This window comes from Trichechus manatus, unplaced genomic scaffold (genome assembly GCF_000243295.1).
Source record: "Trichechus manatus latirostris isolate Lorelei unplaced genomic scaffold, TriManLat1.0 scaffold00056, whole genome shotgun sequence".
NCBI lineage: Eukaryota > Metazoa > Chordata > Mammalia > Sirenia > Trichechidae > Trichechus > Trichechus manatus.
Window position 1 is genome coordinate 10,400,627 of NW_004443992.1, and position 18,005 is coordinate 10,418,631.

The 18,005-nt window shown below is 35.4% G+C and overlaps 1 protein-coding gene across 4 annotated transcripts in view; it reads left to right on the forward strand.

The window, feature by feature from the left end:
- Positions 1–18,005, forward strand: part of NBEAL1 (neurobeachin like 1) — a 189,735-nt gene that overhangs the window by 62,520 nt on the left and 109,210 nt on the right. For all 4 annotated transcript variants that reach the window (XM_004378242.2, XM_023733009.1, XM_023733007.1 and 1 more), the window contains exons 7-10: positions 5,433–5,515; positions 8,382–8,467; positions 12,546–12,852; positions 14,399–14,505. In XM_004378242.2, the coding sequence (XP_004378299.2) occupies positions 5,433–5,515; positions 8,382–8,467; positions 12,546–12,852; positions 14,399–14,505 (583 nt within the window). The remainder of the gene's footprint in view (positions 1–5,432; positions 5,516–8,381; positions 8,468–12,545; positions 12,853–14,398; positions 14,506–18,005) is intronic.

The window sequence follows — 18,005 nt, forward strand, 5'->3', positions numbered from 1 at the left end:
GTGGCTGTGGGCGTTTTTTTGCTGTTCTCTTTCTGTTTGTTTGAGTTATGTAGTCAACATTGTCCCTTTCTTCTTTTTTGGTGTGTGCATCTATTGCTATAAATTGTCTTCTGAGGACTGCTTTTGCTGTGTCCCAGAGGTTTTGGTATATGTGTTTTCATTCGCATTTCATTTTAGGAATTTTTTGATTTCATCTCTGATTTCTTCTGTTACCCAGTGGTTTTTAAGCAGGGTGTTATTCGGTTTCCAGATAATTGATGTTTTTCCTTGCTCTTCCTGTTAATTTCTACTTTGATGGGATTGTGGTCAGGGAAGATACTTTGTATCATCGCAGTGTTTTGGATTTTGTTGAGAGCTGCTCTGTGGCCTAAGATGTCCTCTCTTCCCGAAAACATTCCATGTGCATTGGAAAAGAATGTGTACTTTGCAGCTGTTGGATGGAGTGTTCTGTGTATGTCTATGAGGTCAAGTTGGCTGATTGTGCCCTTTAGATCTTCTGTATCTTTGTTGAGTTTCTTTATAGATGTTCTGTCCTTTACTGAGAGTGGTGTGTTGAAGTCTCCTTCTTTTATTGTGGAACTGTCAGTTTCTCTTTTCAGTGCTGTTAGAGTTTGTTTTCTGTATTTTGGAGCCCTGTCTTTGGGTGCGTAGGTGTTTACTGTGGTTATGGCTTCATGATGGATCGTCCCTTTAATTGTTATATATTGCCCTTGTTTGTCTTTTATGGTGGACTTTGTTTTAAAGTCTATTTTACCTGAGATTAGTATTGCCACTCTTGGTCTTTTTTGGTAACTGTTTGCTTGGTATATTTTTTCCACCCTTTGATTTTTAATAAATTCATGTCTTTGTTTCTAGGATGTGTCTCTTCTAGATAGCATAGTGATGGATCTTGATGGATCCTGTTTTTTGTATCCATTCTGTCACTCTCTGTCTCTTCATGGGTGCATTTAGGCCATTTACATTCAGTGTGATTATTGATAGGTGTGAGTTTATTGCTGTCATTTTGTAGTGTTTTTTTTTTGTATTGCTGACATTTTCTTTGTTCCTCTTACTCTCCTGTGCTGAATTCCTTTTGTTTCTGGATCTTTTTCATTACTTTTGTTTTTGGAGATTTTGTTTTTACTGCGACTTTGTTTTTCTTGTTTATTTTGATGAATAGGTTTGTTAACATTCTTTGTGGTTACCTTGACATTTACCATTATCTTCCTTGTCTATTATTACTTGGTATAATAGAGTTGCCTTCCTCTCCATTGGAAGGTTCTATACCTACACTGTTTATTCCCTCTTTTATTATTCTGATGTTGTTGTCATTTAGAGATTAACCTCTCTGGTTCTCTGTTGTAATTGTTTTGGTCTTGGATAGTCCTTTATATCGTTTGGTATCTGGCTGGTATAATCTTGCGTCCTAGATTCATGCTGTTGTCTGATGTTGTTTGTTCTCAGACCAAAGGACTCTCTTTAATAATTCTTGTAAATTTGGTTTGGTTTTTACATAGTCCCTTAATTTCTGTTTATCTGGAAATGCACTAATTTCACCATCATATTTGAATGAGAGTTTTGCAGGATATTTTATTCTTGGCTGGCAGTTTTTTTTCTTTCAAGGTTTTCTATATGTCATCCCATTGCCTTTTTGCCCGCATGGTTTCTACCAAATAATCAGAGCTTAGTCTTATTGTTTCTCCTCTGTATGTGACTTTTCATTTTTCTCGAGCTGCTCTTAGGATTATTGTCTTTGGTTTTAGTGAGTGTGGTTAGGATATGCCTTGGTGATTTTCTTTTGGGGTCTATCCTATATGGGAGTCGTCTAGCTTCTTGTATGGTCAGCTTTTCATCTTTCATATATTGGGGAAGTTTTCTGTCAGCAGTTGTTCAGTGATTCTCTCTGTGTTTTCTGTTTTCTCCACCTGTTCTGAAACTGTTATCACTTTCAGATTTTTGCTTTTGATTGTATCCCCCATAATTCTCAGTATCTCTTCATTTTTATTTGTTCTTTTTTCTGATTTTTCTTCAAATAGAGTTGTATCCAAATGTTTGTCTTCAATTTCACCGATCTAGTCTTCCATCATTTCAAACCTTCTCCTCAGCCCTTTTAGGACATTGTCCATTTCTGAAATCCTGTTTTTTATCTTTTGGATTTCTGATTGTTGTTTTTGTATGATTTCTAGTTGTGCATTTATTTTGGCATTTTTTCCTGTATTCTTCCATTTTTTGTCTGTATTTTCCATCAATTGTCTTTTCTGTGAATTTGTACATTTTTTCTTCATTTTTGTCTACTTTTTGCTTCAACTCTTAGATAACTCTGAATATTAGAGATTTGAATTCCCTATCAGGTAGTTCTAGTGCCTTTTCTTCTACTGGAAAGTCATCTAGTGTTTTATTTTGGATGCCTACTGGAACCATCCTGTCCTCTTTTTTTATATGTTTTGGTATTGTCTGCTGTCTTTGGGACATTCAGTAGTTATTTTCTTTGTTTATTGATTGTAGATTCGTTTGTTTCGTTCTGCTTTTTTGTTTTATTTGGTTACATCTGAGCAGATGTACTGTGTGTTCTTTGTTGTTTGCTCATCTGTGGACACAATATTTTTCACCTCCTTGTCCAATGGGCAAGGCCAGTTGCTCAGCTATGGTGCGGCAGGGCAGGTCCAGCTGAAGGGGAGTTGCTGGGATGGGTTGTTTGTGGCACGTAGTAGGGCCAGGTAGGTGGGCCGGGAATCAGTGTGGGGCAGGTTCTGGTTGGCCGTCCCAGTGCTGCTCGAGGGTGTGATGTTCAGCGCATGGTGCAGGGAGGCAGGAAGGAGGAGGGAGATTGTGATGTGTGGAGCTAAGATGGGTGTGGCAAAGAGGAGAGAGAGGAGAGAGTAACTGGAACTAAAAACAAACAAGCAAAAAAATAGTGCTAAGGGAGCTTGCTGTTGAAGTGGAGAGATGAGAAACCGAGAAATGCAGAAGAACAAAAAGGAAAAAAAATGAAAAGGGAAAAAGAAAAAAATAAACAAACATAAGGGGAAAAAAAACAAAAGCAAAGCCTCCAGGGATCTCACTGGTGCAGCTGCAAAGACTAGGGAAGTGCCTCCCAGGCTGTGAAGTATAGCCTGGTTAGAAGGGGTAGACATGTCACACAGTGCCAGGTATTCAGGAGAGAGGGAGAGAAGATAAGTATAGAGAGATGAGGAACTGAGAAACGAAGAAAGACAAAAAGAGAAAAGAAAAAAAAAAAAAAAGAAACGCTCCCAGGGATCCCAGTCTGCGGCTGCACAGAATGAAGGAGTATCTCCCAAGCCACGCAGTACAGCTTGGCTAGAAGGGGCTCCCAAGCCAAGAAGAGAAATAGAAAACAAACAAACAAAAGAAAACAAAACAAAAAAAGCCCTGGGGATCCCACCAGCTTGGCAGCACGGGCTGGGAAGCAGTTCCACAGTTGAGCGGCACTTCAAGGCCTTTCAGGAAGAACCACAGCTGGCACAGAGAGCCAGGTGTTTGAGAGAAAGGAGGGTGAGGTGGTGATAGGTATGGAAGAAACCAGAAGAAGCATGAAAAAGCAACACCAGCAACAAACAAATGGCACTCAGGAAGCCAACCAGTGTGGACAGGTCGAATCCAAGTGGTACAGGGCTGAAGCCGGTGCCTCTTGGCCAAGAGACTGTGGCCGCAGGATGCAGAAGCGGACAAGCAGAGGTGAAGAAGGGTAGGGGGTGGGAAAGCAAATATCACTGGTTACTGGTTGTTCTGTCTCCTGTTGGGAGCTGTGTGAAGCTGCTTTCCCATACTCCCTGTACACTGATCTCTGACAGGTGTCCAAGATGGCAAATCCGTGCTGTGTTAGCTGATAGGGGACCTCCGCACGTATCTCTCCTCACTCTGTTCTCTGTCAGTTTTTTATTCCATTAGGTGCTTGGCTGAGTTCTTCATCTCTTGATCTGATGCTCAGGGTTCCAGGATTGATGTTTGTCTCTGTTTGACTTAGTTTTTCAGGTCTTTGCTGTGGAGGGATGGGGTGATGCTTCTGTCTATAGCACCAAGTTGGCTCTGCCTTCATTTTTCATTCTTGTAAAGGGAATTTTTCTACCACATGACTGAAGTTTTTATTTGAAACTTTAGTGAATGTTGTATTGTCATAAAACAGAGGTAAATCTTTGATAATGATCTTAATTAAATAGAAGGGTCCAGTGATGTTCTAGGATGTTATGTTTGAAATTAAAGTAAACATTAAAATAGTTGCTGTTAAGGTGATTCCAAGTCATGGTGACCCCATGTGTTTCAGAGTAGAACTGCACTCTATAGTGTTTTCAATGGCTGTTACTTTTTGGAAGTAGATTGGCAGGGCTTTCTTCTGAAAATAAATACAGGAAGTATGATAATTTTTATGCCCTACACAATGGAAATAGGTGTAGACTTGGAAAGCAGTGCAGTGACACATGGTATTCAGTATGATTTCTGGTGAATCTGGATATCAGATATGGATTATAGAGCTCTTTGTCATTACTAAATTCAGCTATGCCTATCCTATTTGCCTTATAATACAGCAATGGACTTTTCTTCCTAGCTTTAAAATAATTATAAGGAGAGTAGTTTCAGTATCATAGTTATGGTTAAGAAGGCATATCAAACCAATGGTTTATCAGTAGGTCATGTGTATATGTATGAAATTCCTATGTGGCTCTCCTTCAGACTTTTTGCATTTTTGTTGGCTTTGATCTAAAAATGTTAAATGTTTTTTCAGGGCATAAATAAATTGTGATTTTTTTTTTTAAATGATTTCCACCCATTGGAAGTATTATTATAACAATCACCTTCATTTCCCACTCTCCACACCCCCATGTCCATCTGAGAAAGTCATTTTGTGTGAATTGAAATGTTCTTGGTGAGAGCACATGGAATTTGTGTTGCCTTGTGAAAGTCTAGAAATATTATAGCCATCAAAATTATTGGCATTGTCATTTAAGAAAGATAAAAAGTCCCAGCCTATACTGAATCTGTATCCTTAAGATGAAAGATGCTAATGGTTCTGGACTTATATATGTCAGAAAGTGGCAGAGTAGCCTGATTTCTGATGAATTTCAATTGCACTGTACTAATAAGCTACTAGCCTTAGATGTCAAATTAGCAATTCTGCTGAACATGTTCTTTTACTGATTGGGAACTTTAAGGGCAAGTTCCTTCTTTCTAGTTGTTTGGAGATTTAACCTCGCTGCTATGTTTGACTGCTAAAGAATTAAAAAATATTTCTTAATTCAAAAGAAGAAATCCTTTAATCGGTGACATTTAAGTTATTGGCTATACTTCCTTTTCAAGATTATGCCAATCATTGAAATATGTTGTCCAGTAAAACAAACCAAAACTAAAATATTAAATTGTTTTATAATTGTTTTTGTAATTGTGCCATTTCTACTTGTTCATGTTATAATTTGTCATTAACTTATTTTTAATGATAGACGAATCCTTAGTACTGTGGAAAAGAGCAGACAGAAATATAAACCAGCTTCTCTCACGGTGGAGTTCATCCCTTTCTTTTATCGTAAGTAACAGTTTTAGTTTCTCCTAGTTTGATTTTGATCTTACTCTCTTATTCTTACTCTATTCTGACCTTGATTTAGCTTTCTGAATTAATAAAGATTGCAAGAACTTGTCACTATAGTGCTTGATTCCTTTTTGGCTGTGAATATTGTTCTTGGTTATATTTAATTTATTGTTCTCAGAGTGTTTTTCTTTTGAGAAGAGTTGATTATTTTAATGACCATAGTATATTTTAGAACTTCAGAATTTTTACTGAAAATGAAAAACTTAGAGTCTGTCATTATATACATGACCTACATGGACTCTAGTTTTCAATTAAAAAAAGATTATGCTGTGTTTTAAGAATACAGAAAAATTGTACAGAATGTAAAAGTGATACCATGTATTTCCCACTCGAATTTGCCAGATGCTAACGTTTTGCCATATATGCTTCAGTTCTTTTTTATTTTGTTTCCTAAGAAATGAAACAAGACAGAAACAGATCTTTGATTGCTTGGTGGAGAGTGGCTGCAGTGTCCACTCTGCTTGACCACCAGTAGTGGTGCTGGCTTCCGCTAGACAGTCAAGCTCACATGTTCACAGTAGGCCATGCTTGGCACTGACTTCACTTAGAGGACACAGGAGAAGAACCCCAAAATGCCAGTAGACAGTGTAAGGTGTTTCCATTCAGCGGGACTCCTCACAGCAGTCCAGGGCTATTCTTCGGTCCTTTGAGTGAGAGTCTGAGACCAGTTTGGTGGGTGTGTGAGCCTCTCTGGCTTAGAACTTTTGTACCCCATAGAAGCCATTATATCCTGTAATAGGCCATGGACATAGCTTCCAAACCCTGGGAGAGGAAATGCCTGAATTACAAGTTACACCGCAATCAGGGAAGCCCAAAGTTATGAGTTCCCACCAGGTATTTATTGTTCATTCATGTCCTCCCAGTCCAGGTCAAGGACCATTTTTTCCATAAGCACTGTTGTCTGTGACAGTACGGGTTGCCCACACTCGTCAGATTTCTAGTGAAATAATTCTAGGTTTATTTTCCCATGTTGTTGTTGTTGTGTACAGTCGAGTCAATTCTGACTCATAGTGCCCCATAGGGTTTCCTAGGCTGTAATCCTTAAGAAAGGAACCCTGTCGCGCAGTTGTTAATCACTCATCTGCAGACCAAAAAGTGGGTGACTTGAACCCACCAGCCGCTCCATAGGAGAAAGATGTGAGAGTCTGTTTCCCTAAAGATTACAGCCTTGGGAACCCTCTGGGACAGTTTTGCTCTGTCCTATAGGGTCTCTATGAGTGGGAATTGACGGCAGTGGGTTTCAGTGGGAATCCTTACGGGAAGCAGAATGCCAGGTTTTTTTCTCCCGTGGAGCCTTTGGTGGATTCCAACCACCAGCCTTTTGGTTAGCAGCCAAATGCTTAACCATTGCACTTCTAGGGCTCCTTCCATTTTCCCATAGAGAAGGAGAAAGGGTTTTGTTAGCCAGTTACTTACAGTGGTGAGAGTAAAATTTCTCCATTGTAAAGATATATTTTATTTTTGCAGTTTAGCAAGTTATCCTTGGGATGATACTTCGGCACAGTATGAATATCTTGTTTTCCAACATATCATCTAATGTTTTAGCATCCATTGATGATGATTGCCTGAATCAATTTTTCATTGAGGGTTGCAAAATGGTGATTTTCTAATTCTATCATTCCTTAGACATTTATTAGCTATTACATTCTTCTGCGCAAAAAGAATTTTCTCTCATCAACTGGGGATGAACTCTAGTTTGTTTCTAAAAAGGCAGGATAAAATGCGTAAACCTTTCTCTTTTACTATTTTCAAGATTAGTTCACATAGTAGTCACTTCTGGTGGGACAAATTGGTTTTCTTTTCGAGTATCACTATGGACTCATTGACTTTTATTTATTGAATGTTTCACAATCAGTTATGGTCACTACCGTTTTTGATGCTAAATCGTCCCAAATTTGATCATTGGGAGTATTTTATCCTATTCAGTTATCTTTTCATTTACTTAATGAAGTCTTTTTTAATGCAGAAATTTTAAATTTTGATGAAACCCAATTTATAAATTTTTTCTATTATGATCCATGCTTTTTGTGTCTTATCAAAGAAATCTTGCCTACCTCAATGTCATAAAGATTTTTTCCTACATTTTCTTCTAGTTTTCTGGTTTTAGCTTTCACATTTAGGTCAGTGATCTGTTTAGAGTTATTGTCTTCCATATGGATATTCAGTTGTTCTAGCACCATTTGTTGCAAAGGCTATCCTTTTCCCATGGAATTACATTGGCACCTTTGTTGAAAATCAGTTGACCATATAGTATGGATCAGCTCTTTTATACTGTTTTAATTTTTCTTTGTCATGTGCATGAGTAACTTATTAAAAACAAAACAAAAATTTATAATGCTAGAAGAAAGGTTGGCATTAGAATTTTAGAATTTTGACAGTGGAGAAGACCCAGGAAGTCTGTTTCTCTAACTCTTCAATTTTATAATTGACTGAACGAGGCTTGTAGCAGTAGTAGTAGTAAAAAGACATCCGGTTTTATGTCAGGTTTAGGTTACTTCCTAGCTTTATCAGTTACTAACCATGGGACCTCAGGCAACACATTAACTTCTGACGTTCTGATCACTCATTTATAAATGGGGTAAAATATCATCCTCATGTGGAATATTATGAGAACATGATAACCTAAAGTACTATCTGATAGATGATTTCACTTTCCCCTGCCTATGAAAAAATGCATATCAACCTAGTCTTTTAACAAATTTTATCCTTTTCACAAGTAGATCTTCATGTTTCAGTATCAGACATTTCTTAGAGATAAATCATAAAAGAGAAATACTAATTTGTTTGTTTATTATATTCACAGAATGTTTTCAGGAAAGTGAACATCTTAAGGAAAGTCTTAAGTGTTGTTTGTTGCATCTTTTTGGAGCCATTGTAGCCGGTGGACAGGTGAGCAAAGTGTTGGAAGAGAAGATACAAAATAGTAGTTAACAGTGAGAGGAGCTTATTTAATTTAGCTCTTCTATGGATTATATAATTTACTTTGTCTTTTTATAATTTTATGAACCATACAGATATTTCTCTGATTTTATGTCTTGTTTAAAACTAATCTACTTACATCTTTCTTTTATTTATTAACTTTCAAAAAAAATTATAGTTAATAATATTAGCGTTAACAATAAAATTACTGGATAAGTAACCAGATTTAACATTCTTTGTTGCTTTTTGTGAGCATCCGATGTTGATTTTTCAAGTAATGGTGTGTAGTCATTTTATTTTTTTAAGAGTAATATTGTAAATTCTTCATTATGTTGGCTTTCAGCTACAAGTTCTTACTTAAGAGTTTAGAGGAAGTCAGCACTATTAGTCCACTTGATGGAATCAAACTCTAGCAGTTTGATTTCCAAAGACATAAGAATTTAGTCATTCTGCTGTCTAGTTAAAATTACTAAATTATATGTATTTTTCAACAAACCCAGCTAGTGTTTTATTTACAAGAAATTCCAGTAATGTTTGTGATTTTTTTTTTTTTAAGTTGAGCAACTTAAAAGCTGTCTGTGGTAAACTTTGAGTATAACTACTCATAGACAACAGGATTATAGTTCAAAGAGAATATTCTACATGTATTCTTAAACCACGCAGTTTAGACTAGAGGTTCTTAACACTTTGTGCCACAAATTCCCTTGACAGTCCCCTAAAGCCCTTCTCAGAATGTTTTTAAAAGCATAAAGTGAAATACATAAAATCACAAAAGAAACCAATTATACTGAAATGCAGTTATCAAAATATTAATAAAACAAATTTGTGACATAGTAATATGTATTTCTTTATAACATTAAATAAAAAGTTTTAGCAGCAAGTCTAGTAACTAATGTAAATTCAAAGAAGAGATGAGCATAAATGGTATTTTAAGATCCTGCAACAACTGTAACAGGTACTGCTAATACATTGTGGTTTGTTGCTTACATTTAAAATTGAAGAAAATATTAATTTTCAGTTAGAGGTTAGGGAAAATAAAGATATAATTCTTTTTCATCGTCTTTCACGAATTTCTCGAATTCTGTAGACCTGAGATTAAGAACCCTCGATTTATGTGATTTCATTTTAACTCTAAATTTACTGATCTGTCTTTCTTTCCTCTCAGAGAATGAAAGTTATCTTCCCTTTTTTGCTGTATTAGCTTCTGTTATTTTAAAATTCCATGTTCTTTATATTGTTATACCAAATTACATGTTTAAATTGCAATTTTATTTAAAGCCTTAGAAACTTATTTTAAAACTGTATTTAAACACATAAAAGTATACCAATAATAACTAGGTATAGTACCTTTTCATTGTGGGCACTAGTAAGAAATCCTTGTCTACCTTCAGGAAGACATCAGGAAGGTTAATACTTAGACCTTTATTTGAGTTCAGAAGCCTCTCATGAGGTTCTTTTTATCTTATAGCAGTAGAGAATTGCTAATTATTTTATATTTTTTATCTACCATTTCTCATTTAGTTTGGAGATTTGAGGAAGTGTAACCTTTATTTTTCAAGTGAACTTCATAAACAGATGGCTTTATATATGTAGTCAATCTCTTTTTTATTGGTTTTATTGGTTTATTTTTTATGGATGTATTTTCTTGAGCATTTATCTTGTGAATACCATTCTGAGGTTGAGTTTCCTGCCAGCTGGTACTGCTGGACCTTCGCTCTCCTCCCTGTCTTGGCTCTGTTTTGCTTTTTTTTCTCATTATCTTTTTTTTTCAGGGAATAGTCCTTGTGCTCAGTGGGCATTTTTTTTCTGTATTATTATTATTCCCTCTTACACAAGCATCCTGTTATCTTGCAGAGCCCTGCTGACATTCCCTTCTCTTGTTTTTTCACCCTACCCCTTTTTCAGTACTTAGCCAGATTTCCTATTTAGGTTTCTGGTGGGTACCTTGCCTTCTTCTCTTCACCCTGGTGGAAGATAAGACTCTTCTTAAAGTTAGAGAGATGTTAAACAGAATCTTATTTTTCAGCTTTTAGTTTGCTTAGTCACCTTTGGTGGCTGTGACCCTTCTTTTGGGTCAGAATCTCCCCATTTCTACCATTTCTCCACTACTGAGAATAACTATACATGAATGAAATTGTAAGTGGCATTGTTATTGACTTATGAGGAAGCCAGACAGATCCCATTCTCTTTGTGAACACACAGAGATTCATTCTTATTAGTACCTAGGGACAGTGATGCCCTGAGAGACCTCTACTAATTAAAACTCAAGCAAAATCAAGTAGATATTGGAAGGCCAATTTATCATTTTATGTACTGAAAGTGCTCAAAACCTTTGTGATCAGGGCACATCTGTAGTTAGATCTATATAGAAGTCCGAAGGTTGCTTGTTGAATGTGGCATCAGCACAAGGGTATTTCGATAATTTGAATATCTAAAGGAAGGAATGTTCTGTCAGAAAGAATGGAGATATTGAAGTCTCATTCCAAAGCATTATGCCTGGGCTTCCAATTGACATAGTTATTCTTTAGATCTGTTACTACAGTCAAACCAGTTCAGTTTATGTTAGGAGCAAGAGCTTTGGAGTCAAGATAGACCTAGGTTTGAATCCCATGTCCATCTCTAGTGTAACCTTGGAAAAACTATTTACATGTGTCTTAGTTTCCTTTCTTGTAATATGGAAGTATAACACTTAACTTACAGGGTCATCTTGAGAACTAAATAACACATAATATATGTAAAGCACTTAATGAAGTGCATAGAACTAATGAAATCACAGTTGTATCAGTTACATTTAGGATCTGCTGCAGGTGGTAGTTAATACTAAAATTGTAACAGCTTAAGTTAATTTCTCTCTCATTTAAAAAAAAAAAAGAATAACAGTAAGCAGTCCAGAGTTAATATGCCAACTATCTTTTAAGGAGGTACCAAAAAGCTGACACACACTGTCTGTTTGGCTTCATTTGCCAACTCAGTCATGAGGCTGCAAAAAAGACAAGTATTTCCAGTTAAAAAACTTGGTAAAACTTGCTTCCTCGGCCCTTCTTACCAGCAGGGGAGGCTAGGAAATTTAATCTTTATTCCAAGTCGCCATGTGCCCATCAAAACATCAGGGGTTCTATTAATAAAGAATCAGGGAAGAATGAATGTTGGGTGGGCCGTTAGCAGTTTCTTCCATCGTAGTGCTTGCTATTATTGATATTATATTAATAATAACAAATCCTGATGGCCTAAGTGCTGCTGCTTTCAGATGATTTTGCATAGCTATGTTCTGAATCATTATGTGTCAATTTAACAATTTCAGGCAATATATATTTTTTATTTCCAACTTTTATGGGTCACCTTGATGTAGCTACCAATTTCTTAGTGTACAGAGTTATGAAATATGTTTCATAACTGATAGCCAAGCAATATCTGTATCAGTTGGAATGCATTTCCATAATCACCAGAACACCTGACAAACAGAGGCTTGACAAAGTTGAGATTTTTTTATTCCTGCATAAGAAATCCAGATGTAGGCATTTCTGGAATTGTACTACAGCTCAATGATATCATCAGGGATCTTCGGTGCTTAAAATATTCCTGCTCTGTTTGCTCTAGACTGTAACTTTAATTCTGTGCTTGTCTCCTCATGGTGTAGTGGTGGCTCCAAGTAGTATTTCTGCATTCCGTGCAGGAAGAAGGTGAAAGGGCCAAGGACACAAAGTCCTTCTCTTTTTATTTGTAAAGTGATGCCTTCTCCATAGTCTATTGTCAGATATCCTTGACCAGAACCATGTCACATAGTCAGCCCTAGCTGCAAGGCTAGAAGATGAGTTTTCTAGGTGAGCAGATTGCTATCCTGAACAAAATCAGAGTTCTGTTAGTGAGGAAGCGGAGATATAATGTATAAAACACTAGCACTGTCTGCTGAAATACTTGTTTAAAATGTATTTTGATTTTTTTTAAAGAAAAAGTTGCCTGCAGATTTATTAAATTCTTTTTGTAGTTGCAAACATTACAAAACTTCAGTTAGGATTGAGTTTCATTTTTATTGTATCTAATGTTTTAGAGGAATGCTTTGCAAGCGATTTCTCCAGCTACCATGGAAGTTCTTATGCGAGTTTTGGCAGATTGTGATTCCTGGGAGGATGGAGATCCTGAAGAAGTGGGTAGGAAGGTAGAACTAACTCTGAAGTGCCTTACGGAAGTGGTGCATATCCTTCTGACTAGCAGCTCTGACCAGCGTCAAGTGGAAACTAGCACTATTCTGGAGAATTACTTTAAATTGCTAAATTCAGATCATTCAGCTTTACCTAATCAGAGGAGATCCAGGCAGTGGGAAAGCCGGTTCATAGCTCTACAGATCAAGATGCTGAGTGAGTATTACATAATGACAATTTTCTGAGTTTATTTTTTTTACTTTCGTATTCCCCACTTCCTTTTGAAATATAAGGCAGTTGTATAGAAAGAGTATTGATTGTTTGATTCAGATACCATGTGACTTTTAGATTTTGACTTCAAAATAATATAGATTTGATTTGTTCATCTTTGCTTCAATAATGAGAAAGTTGAGCCTTTATAGTCTTCTTATTTTTTATTGTGTTAAAAAATACATATAACAAAACATTGGCCTATTCTGTATTCGTTTTGTAAAGTGTAAACCACTAAAAGCATCATTGTTTAAAACAAAGTCAACTGTGATTTCAGAACTCTAGGAAAAGTAAATTTTCAGAAAGTGCCATTTGTAGTTTTTAGCTTATGACAAAGAGGCATATACATACGAATTTTGTATGTGCCTGTGTAACTTCTCTGTAGGGGTTATGCCAACATTACTCTCTCTTCTGGAGAGCCTCTTTTTTTTTTTTTTTTTTAAGTCAGAGCCTCTCTGCATGTATTTTCCTCTTAACCTCTCTTTGTAATGGTTGTTTTCTGTAACTCTGTGCTTATATGTCTCTGTCTTTTCTTTGTAAAACTCTTCTCTCCAATGTATGTAATTTCTTATTGTATTCCTGTTAGATTGATAGATACAGATATTAGTAACTGATAGTTCCTTCTTATTACAAATTAAATATTCATTATTAAATTAGTAAATTCAGATAAGTAAAAAGAAAATAAATGTTATTTATATCCTACCATCCGGACATAACCTATTTTAATATCTTGGTGCATCGTTTCTAGAGACTTAAAAAAAATGTTTTTGTATGTTTGTGTGTGTGTGTGTGCATGGTGTCTAATTTAAAAATATTGGACATCTAAATCTTGGTCAGAAACTTAATGATCCATTATAACATTGTTTGTATAGGGAAATAAGATTATATAGTTTTTATTTTATATCTTCTAACATGTTATATAAGTTTCTTATTATAGATTATAAGCGTGTAAGTAAGTTTGAATCTATACTGAATAGACTTCTTTTTTGTTAGCAACTGTGGAATTACCCATTCTAGATATCCCTTGATTTCTGGATGGGTATGTCCCTTCAGTTCGAAAAAAGAGAGCAAAACATTATTACACATGGATTAATTACCTAAGCACCATTTTCATAATGGCCATATGTTAATTTTATAATACATAAATGAGACTGTGTTGCCAAATGTATTCAGATACTGCTTATCAATAGCAAGTTGGGGACCACAGTTGGTTTAAACTTGAGCCTTATAATGGAAGAACAACTAAAACTCTAGGAAATATATACCATTCTTATATCTAAAAACTTAAATGTAATAAATAATAAGTATAAAAATGTTCACCTTTTTCATCAAGTAAAAGTACAGATTGTTTTCTACTTTTCACCCTGTTATTCTCAATTAACTTACATCTGTTTTGTCAACTGAAAAGCCTAAATTAAAAATATGATTAAATGTTTGTATGATCCCAAATCTTCTACTTTGTACATGGATGATTTTGTTTTTATTTTCCTAGATACCATCACAGCCATGTTAGATTGCACAGATAGGCCTGTTCTTCAGGCCATTTTTCTTAACAGCAATTGCTTTGAACATCTCATACGACTGCTACAGAACTGCAAGGTAGTTTTTCTATTATTGTTACTGTATTTGATTTTAAGAACCTAGTGTTTATGTTTTGATTCAAATTTTAACATATAATTAGTGAATTTTTAAATTAATTTGTGTTTATATTTAATTATATAACCAAGTTTTATCTTAAATTAAAGCTAGTATTATATTTATAATTGTCTGAATACTTTAGGAGTAGTCAAACTGGAAACAAATTTCTTTGTATCATGAGCATTTCCGTTCATGAAGTATTTTATTTTTTAGGTTAGTTTTATACTTGGTAGGAGCCCTTGTAGGGAGCCCTGGTGGTGCAGTGGTTAAGAGCTTGGCTGCTAACCAAAAGGTCAGCCGTTTGAATCCACCAGCTGCTTCGTGGATACCCCAGTGGTCAGTTCTTCTCTGTCCTGTAGGGTCTCTGTGAGTCAGAATCAACTTGATGGCCGTGAGTTTGGTTTTTGGGTAGGAGCCCTAGTGGCACCAGTGGTTAAGCACTCAGCTGCTAACTGAAAGGTCGGCGGTTGGAACTCACCAGCTGCTCTGCAGGAGAAAGATGTGGCAGTTTGCTTCTGTAAAGATTGACAGTCTTGAAAATCCTATGGAGCAGTTCTACTCTGTCCTGTAGGGTTGCTATAAGTCAAAATTGACTTGATGGCCATGGGTTTTTATACTTGGTCAGTAATATCCTTGAGGCCCTTGAAGTCATTAGTTACTTCTGATCTCTTGGCTAACTCTTTGTGTCAGAACATACTAAGATGATCATGATTTTGCTTCCCTCACTTTTTTTTTAATTGTGCTTTAAGTGAAAGTTTACGGTTCAAGTCAGTTTCTCATACAAAAACTTATACACCCATTGCTATGTGACCCTAGTTGCTCTCCCTATAGTGTGACACCACACTCCTCCTTTCCACCCCGGATTTCCCGTGTCCATTCAACCAGCTCCTGCCCCTTTTTGCCTTCTCATCTTGCCTCCGGACAGGAGCTGCCCATTTAGTCTGATGTATCCTTCCCTCACTCTTTATTCAGTTTTTCACCTGGCATTGGGTGAGCTGTACATGCTGTTAAAGACTGTCACTTGTTCCATCACTCTTACTGTACCTCTGGAAGAGCTTTTATGTTAGCTTCCATCAATAATTATAGACTTCTACCTTATTCTGAAAATTGTTTGTCATATGAACTTTTTTTCAAAGATAGAATTTCAACTTCACTAAAATACAAGTATCACTTATCACATACTTGCTTTACTTAAAACCAGATTGGAATGCTTTATACATGTAGCTAGTAAAGTGAGGAAAGAATTTGGTGAGAGCAGTGTTTTATTTAATTCTGCACTTAGGCTTTTTACATATTGGAATTAAAAATAATGTACAACCATGTAGAAATTGATGAAATGTTGTAAGTTTTGTTGTGTATATGTCACTATAATTTAAAAAAATAAGGTACAGCTGAAATTTTTAAATACATTCAGATTTTTGAAGTGTGTTCATTGTAAAACTTAGAAAAATTGAGATAATAATGAAAAAGAATAAATATCCCCTATAATTCTATCAACCAGAATGAAGGCTACTATTTACTAACTGCTTACTATATGCCAGACATTGTGTTAGATGTTTCACATATGAGGGCACACAACAAATTTAGTCCTCATAATGACCACTTCATAAGTTAGACAATTCAAGTGGCAGAACTAGGGTCTCAGTTTAGTTCTATCTGGCTTTAAGCCTTTTGTTCTTAACTTTAACAGTATATAATGCCCAAAACGATAATTTTGTATGTTTATTTTCACTCTTTTTTCTAAACAAGTAGTATTTTTGCATAATCGAGATCAAGATTAATATATAATGTGGTACCCTGTTAAGATCAATTAACATTTTTATCATTATTAAAATAATACATGGTCATCGTGAAATGTAAATAGCAACAGCATATTAATTCTCCAATATAATAATAAATATATTAGGTTAAAAATTTTTGCTCTTTTACCTAATGTGCTTGCTGTTAGTAATTCCCATAGTTAATTCCTAATATAAAAAGTATATCTCTTTTAATGAAAATATAAGATACAACGTCAAGCTGAATAGTATCAATGTAATAACATTAATTATACTTTAGATAGCTATAAATCATAACACTAATGAATTATAAAGTTTCTTAAGCAGACATCTACTCAGTGTCTATTCCAGTATCAATGTTACCCCTTTTGCAGTTGTTTAGAAGCTGTAGAAATTAATACAGACTTGTAATAACATCATTAATATGTTTGCAAGTAGTTTTTGCACAAGATAAGATCGAATTTTTTAGCAAAACAGTATTTTGATGAAAAATCATGAAGTATAGGAACAGAGCCTGTGGAAAACTGCATCAAATAGATGCTAAGGAACAAAAGCACAAACTTGATTTTAAGTTTTTATAAGTCGGCATGTACACACCATGTTCTGACTTTCATTTAGGAAAAAGAAAGTTAGCTCAGATAAGCAAAATTAGGCAAGGAAAGCATTTGATTAACAAAGTGTAAAGAAATAGAAAAATATAATTCAAACCCCATTTTTAAGAGGTTGGCTATTTAAAAACATAAAAAAAAAAGAGGTTGGCAATCTCTTAATATCCTAGTCTTTTTTTTTTTTTTTTCCTTATTCTTTTTGCTTAACATATAAGCGTTTTCTCTTGTTTTTTTTTTTTTAACATTTCATGAATAGCTTTATTTCCTGGACATTTTATATATAGTATTTTTGCTATTTTGAAAGAAATACTGTGTTATTTGAATTTTGCTTTAACAGTAAATATTTGATTGTAAAATGTAATTACTGCCTTACTGCCATGGGAACTATTGTCTAAAAACTTAGAACTTGTTGGAAATCTCTAGATTTAGACATGGAAGGAAAAACTAAGGCAATGAAAACTACCCAGACACTCCAGAAGCAGTCTCTGACACTGTTTGACTAACTGCCTTTAAGCCCTTTGTTCCAAAGTGTTCCGTCTCAAGATTACTTGTTTTGTTTTTCCTCTTTTCTCGTATTGGCAAAAATTCTTCCAATTAGAGATTCATTTGTGCTCTCAATAAAAGACCCTCGTAAATATAAGGGACTATCAGACAGCTAGTGTGGCCTTGCTGAGTGATTGCTTTCTTCCTAATTCTTTTTTTTTTTTTTTTAATTGTACTTTATAGGGTCACTATAAGTCAGAATCAACTCAGGGGCACTGGGTTTTTTTTTTTTTTTTTGGTTAGATGAAGGTTTACAGAACAAACTAGCTTCTCATTAAACAATTAGTACACATATTGTTTTGTGATATTCGTTGCCAACCCCACAACATGTCAACACTCTTCCCCTTCTCAACCTTGGGTTCCCTATTAGCAGCCTTCCTATCCCCTCCTGCCTTCTCGTCCTTCCCCCTGGGCTGGTGTGCCTGTTTCGTCTCATTTTGTTTTATGGGCCTCTCTAATCTTTGACTGAAGGGTGAACCTCAGGAGTGACTTCATTACCGAGCTAAAAGGGTGTCCAGGAGCCATACTTTCA